General features: G+C 52.6%; 1 protein-coding gene across 1 annotated transcript; it reads right to left on the bottom strand.

Moving 5' to 3' along the window:
* Positions 1 to 510: 510 nt before the first annotated feature.
* On the bottom strand, positions 511 to 6,145 carry ETV7 (ets variant 7). Its single transcript, XM_010150388.1, is given in 7 exon segments — positions 511 to 763; positions 1,620 to 1,720; positions 1,867 to 2,009; positions 3,310 to 3,417; positions 3,701 to 3,865; positions 4,141 to 4,258; positions 6,140 to 6,145. Coding segments are annotated over 7 exon segments (894 nt in total).
* Between the last annotated feature and the right edge of the window lie 44 nt (positions 6,146 to 6,189).

Below are 6,189 nucleotides of genomic sequence, written 5' to 3'. Positions count from 1 at the left end.
AGCTAATTACAAAAAGCATTACATGGAGGGAAAGGAGTTAAAAATGAGACCCAGCTGAGGACATCCATGCAGCCTGGAGCTCCAGGCAGATATTTCAGCACATTCCCACCCTTAACCGCAGGAGCAACCCCACAGGAGGCAGGGCGATTACAGTGGACAGCCGATCTGCAGCGTAAATCCGTTCTCGATTTGGGGAAATGGCTCAGATTCAGAGCGGCGTGTTCACACCTGGGGACGCTGATCTCTGCCAAAGCACCTTGGCAGACGTTTGACCAGGAGCACGTGCTCCAGTGCTCTCTGCGCAGCATGTCCCGCTGTAAGGGCAGAGCAGTCTTCACCAGCAAGTTGAAACCTTTAAGACAAGCATCAAAATGTACAGAGCAAACGCACCACATTTCGTCCCAGAAGACCGAAGAGAAGCAAGGAGAAAACCAGCCCACTCGTTCACCTGCATTTTCAGGGCTGGGGGACAGTTTTGGAGCGTGTTTTGCTAATGAAGCCACAGAAATGTCACAGCTTTGGCTCAGGGCAGGTTTTGAAATCCAGGACCACCTCTCTGGCCTTCTGTCCAGGAGATGTAAGACACTGGCACTTCCCAACGGAGCACAAATCTGTCTGCCATGCACTGCAAGTGCCACCGTCACAGGTTCCCTACAGTGAAACCTCCAGTGCGTCTTCTTTCAAATCCTCATGGTCCTCATTCTCCAGCTGCTCCAGTTTTCTGGATTTTTCATGGATCATCTCACCAGGAGTCTTCAAAAACCTGCAGTACATTTTTTCATGGCTTTAAGGGCATACCCAAACCCAGCTGTACCTTGCCCTCCTCAGCTGAGCTCTGCAGCTCACCAGAGGCTATCTGCCACCCCTGGGCTTTGCTGAGCATCCCAGCTTGCACCCAAGATGCACCGAGCCCAGAGAGACAAAGCATGGGACACATCAACCTGGAGTTGGCATTTTAAGTCCAAACTAGTCCCAGGGAAGCAGCTAGCATGGAAACAGAAGGCTCCTGACTTATTTCTACCCCTTCTTCTGTCTGGAGGTGAACTTCAGACCTGGTGTCACTGGGGAACAGGAGGGACCTGTCCAGCTTGGGTGGGCTCAGGGACATTTCCACCAGCACCAGCTGGACCCCACGCAGGAGGCAGATGGATGCTGACCCACAGCACTGGAAAGTGCATCAGTTGGGACCCGGAGCCCAGGGCTTGCACAGGACAGAGCCTGGTCACAAACCCATCAGGGCGTTGCATTTGCAAGGAAGGGTAAAAGGAAACAAATCAAAAAGCAACCACTGAGGTTTTGCAAAACTAAACCCAGCCCAGGTTTTCACCTCAAAGTGAAAGCTGATTACAACTCTGAGATGCACACAGCCGCTGCGGGATGCCTGAGCCACAGGAGCACAAGGCCAGGCTGGGACCAGCCCCTGATCTCCCTCACAGCACCATAAACCCAGAGGACAGCCCACGTTCCCAGGCCTTACCCCGGCATACAGCAAAGATGCTACAAGTTCAGCTCAGTCTGAAGCAATATGAAGCAGTTGCCAACATCTGGAGCCCACCACCTTCCTGTGCCCCATCCACACCGTCCCAAGCAGCTCGTTTCTCTGATCTGCTTCATCTCACCTGAACAACAGCTTCTGCCCCGGCTCCTTTTTGATAATGTTGAGTTTATAGTAATGTCTGAGCGCTCGTGACATCTTCTCATACGTCATGTTCATCCGGTTCTGGAAGAAGAAAAGAATTGGGTTGGGGTTGAGTAAGAGCAAGCACCACACCTGGTTTGGGTCTGTCTGCAGGAGGCCACGTCTGAGACACTGAACATGGCTTTTGGGCATCGCAGGGATGACAGTTGGTCCTCAACTGCATTTACCTTGTGGTTGCCCCAGAGCTGGGCAAGTCCATTTGGGTTAACAACCCGGAAGACCTTGGCTTCCTTGTCTTCCCACTTGATGTAAGGCTCGTAGCGGCTGTCTGAGAGAAGCTGGTACACATAATCCCACAGCAACCTGCAGTCTGAGCATTGGTGGAGAAGAAACAGTCACAGACTCCCACCAAAGCACCTATGCTCCAGTAAGGGTCGGTCAGCAACAGGATTGCACGCCAGCAATGATAAAAACATCTAAGAAGAGCCCAGAGCTCATGCACAGCACTTTTGCTGGATCTCAAAACGCTAGCAGGAACTATGATTTTTCAAGTGGGGAAACTGAGGCAGGGAAGCATACACTAATATGGGGACAGATGGGCAGACAAGACAAAGCATAATCTCATTTCCCTGATAAGCCAGGCTATAAATTCATATTTACCTGCAATTTTCCCATCCACTGGGGTTGACAGGGCTGTAGGAAATGGGCTGTGATGGGAGAGGTTCAGCGGCTCCGGGTGGCTGCGGGACACAGGCTGTTCTGCACAACCCAGGCAGGAGGACACAGCAACCGGGGCAGCCTCGGCACTGCAGTCAGTCCCTGGGGAAAAACCAAACACAACATCCCTATGGTGCATTAGGCAGGTCCCAGGAGATCTTCCAAAGCCCCAGAGCAGGAGGGGAGGGACAGCCCAGGTCAGTTATCAGCCTGGATTTCAAAACCAGTCCAGCCGGAGAAGGCAGGTGCTGAGGAAAGCCTAGGATTTTCCTAAGGCAGGACCAGCAGAAGGTCCAGAGGGGTTAGGGAAGATGCCACACAGGGTGAGGGTCAGACACAGAAGAAAAGCTGGAATAGGAGAATGCACCAGGTAGAGACACTCCCTTGTAAACCATTATGGGGGCTTAAGATGTTCATCACCCTATACCTGAGTCAGCAGAAGAGCTCAGGAAAGCACTCCCAGATCCACCTCTAAACAAAGCCAACCACTGTATGCCAATCCATCCCAATCCTAACTCCTACCTTGGCACCAGCCTCACCTGGGGCCTCTTCCCACTCCATCCGTGGCTCCAGGGGGTCTATTTTGGCTCAGCCCTGGCCCATGAGTCCTTCCCCAGCTATACTGCAGGAGAACTCATCTCCAGCCATGGCTGTGCCTCTGCCGGGCTATTGACCCCCCACACCAGACCTCCACTTGCAGATAGTTTCCTCGCGTAGCCATAGCCTTGCCGGGTCACCATGTGACCTGGTGATCCCTAAACCTGATTCTGACCAGACCTGCTTCATCCTCACAAACTTTCTTGATGACCGGGACTTTGTTGGGCCTGGCTGCCATCTCCAGGACTGTCCTGCTCGCCTTGCTCAGGTAGTGTGGGATGGGTTCAGCTGGCTGAGCTTCAAGCCCTAGATGTGTGCAACCCTCTAGCTGAGGGCAGACTCTGCTGCCATCCTACCTTCCTTTGTGCTGCTGGCTTCTCTGAAGGGGGAGTTGAGCAAAGGGCTGCACACCAGAGCTCTTCTTTGAGTTTTAATGTACTGGAGTATTTCATATAGCACATCACCTGCAGGGAAGGAAAGTCTGCTCAGATGATTTTGTCTCACAGCAGAGACTCTCAGTTGATGTTGCTGCTTAGATTTCCGTGCTACAGAGTAAGAGGTTCCCCACCCCAAAACATTTGCAGTCCAGAAGGACTAAAGGAAGGAAGAGGGTTGTCCGTGTTTCCAGCACTCAGCTGGCCAGGCAGAGCTAAAGCCTGGTCTGCTGGGACCCATCCAGCCCCACTCAGCCCACGGCTCGTGCTGCGGGCGGAGGGTCCTCAGAAACACCCTGGCACTCCGTCTAACCTGAGCTCGGAGCTCGGTGTCTGAAGTCATCCTTGGTGAGGATGCACAGGGCCTTGCCGTTCATTTCAAACTTGCTTTCGTCCGTTTGCCGAAGGGAATACTCTTTCTCAGCCCATCTTAGCCAGTGGATCACGTCGTCCTTGCTCCACAGTGAGGGCTGGATTCCTGAAACCAGGGGCAGCCTCTGAAACAACTCAGTCTCCATCTTCAGAACTGCTGAGGGGCAGGGTAGGCTGCTGGCCTGGTCTAGCATCACACTTCCCCTCTATATTAAGCACTCACCGGTCAAAATGACCCAAAGAGAGAAAATGAACCCTGATGCCTGGTCCAACTTGTCCCCCTTGACAGCAGAGAATGGTCCCTGGGTGGGACACCACGGCTGCGCCCACCGTGTCCCCACCCTGTGGGAACTCCCATTGACTTGCTCAGCATCTACTCACTCAGCCTGCCTGGAAGCTTGAAAATCTCCCCCTCGATGATGGGTGTGTGTCTGGCCCGGGACGGGGGTGGGAACGAAGCTGCGACAACAGGGCTGGAAGAGCTGACTGCCACTTTACTCTGGGGAAAAGAGATCAAACGCATCAGTGGGGGAAAACTGCCAGTTCTGGCCCTGCCTTTGCTTTGGAGATGCCTCCGGTGCAGCAAACTCTGCTCAAGAGTTTCTAACCGGCTTCTCACAGCAGCACGATGTGCTCTCTGCAGCACACGGGCTCTACAACCTTTGCTAGCCCAGGATGAATCTCTGGTTGCCCAGGACAACATTAGTAGCCAAACATCCCCCTCTCTTCCTCCAGCTCTCTTCTTTTGCAGAGGTACTCGCCCTCATCCCCACTGCCTCATGGCTGCAGGGAGGTGGAAGATGGAGCCAAGACAGGCAGAGCCTGAGCTGCCCAGGAGGGCTCTTGTGTCCTGTTGGATCCTCAGATACTCGTTGGAGGTGCAGTTTTGGGACACTACTGCAATTCTTTAGAGTTGTGAAAATACAGCTGTCAATAATGCTTAGAATTTGTCTTAAATACACCATATGAAGAGAGATCACTAACTTTTTCCCCAGTGATCATTTGGCCCAAGTGCAAATAGCCATCCCGCAGTTTAGAGAGACCTCCGCTCATCTTGCTCTCCTGCCATGAAGTCCCAGTCCCTCAGGAATCACTCCTCCCTCTCGGTTGCTCAAGGGCCCCCTCCAGCCCCACGGAATGGGTGAGATGGGCAGTGCTGAGGGGAGAGGCAGTCCCAGCCCCTCTGCCAGGCTGGGGGGGGTCAGCATCGCCCTGCTCTGCCTCTGGGCTCTCATCCGGAACGTGTGAGCCAGAAGGGAGCTCAGCTCCTGCCTTCAGCCCCATCTAGATCTTGAAATATTAAGGGCAGCCAAGCAGATAATGTTTCCCCCTTAAGAATCTATTAATGTGAATCCCAGCAATTTCTCAGCTTCATTCTCTGGAAAATTAACACTTCTGCCTGCAAATAGTATTTTCTGAAGCAGTTGCCAACTCTGGGCACTTCAATACACCCTCAGGCAGATTTCTGGAAGCCGTTAGAGCAGCCAGTGCTCCTCGACCATGTGTGGGGCGGGTAGAGGAGCCGAGCTCCCCTGAAATTCAGAGGTGTAAAAAAAAAATCAGTGTGCAGTCACAGAGCAGGGAGTGGTTGGACACATCTTTAATGCAAAGCTGGTGTCCCCAGAGTACAGGAGACTGGAGGACAGCGCTCCATGCTTCCTGGGGAAAATGCTTCCCTGTGATCCAGAGGGAGAAAGGCAGCAGTTTGGAGGGGGGTGAGGGTTTTTTTCAGCAGAAGGAGCAGTGTTAATCTGCCTGCCTGCGCTGGAAGGATCGCTGGCTGTCTCTGGGTGGTTGGTTTTAGCAAAGCAAGCGGCCGTGTGACCAGAAAAAAACAGAGGAACTCCAGCATCAACCCTGAGCAGGCTCCTTAGCAATACAAACCCTTTCAGATTCATTCTAAGCAATAAACTATGGGGAAAAAAATAAAAGTGAAAGAAATTAGCTATGTATTTTGTCTAAAACTCTTCTAAAAAGGTATTTTAATTTTTCCCATTGGTTTGACTCTCTTACAACAAGATTTACAGTAAAAACAGAACAAATGTTTGGGTTTTTTTCTTGCTCCTAAGGATTCCTAGGGCATGAGGCGCATTCTGAGTTTTTATTACTTTGTACTGATTTTATGTTCTTGCTTTTTTTCTTGCTTAGCCGCTTTGACGCATTTGAGACGGCATCTCCTGGGTTCAAGGAGAATTCTTCTCCTTGGAGGGGTTTGAGTGGGGAAGTGAGAAAAAGGGGGTGAAAAAGAACCCCCAGATGCGCGACAGCAGCTTTCGGCTCGGTCGCAAATGGGGAGGAGATGGATGGGGGGGTCACCATCAACTTCCAGCTCCTCAGTGGGCGAGGGATGGAACCGGGGCGGGGGGCGGGCAGCTCTTACCTGCATCCCGGCGTGGTGGGTGCCCGCTCCCCGCGGCGCTGCTTGGCGCT

The sequence above is a fragment of the Eurypyga helias genome, unplaced genomic scaffold, assembly GCF_000690775.1.
Source record: "Eurypyga helias isolate BGI_N326 unplaced genomic scaffold, ASM69077v1 scaffold44634, whole genome shotgun sequence".
In the NCBI taxonomy this organism is placed as follows: Eukaryota; Metazoa; Chordata; class Aves; order Eurypygiformes; family Eurypygidae; genus Eurypyga; species Eurypyga helias.
Note: the sequence above shows the minus strand (reverse complement) of the source record. Positions and strands in the feature narration are given on the sequence as shown.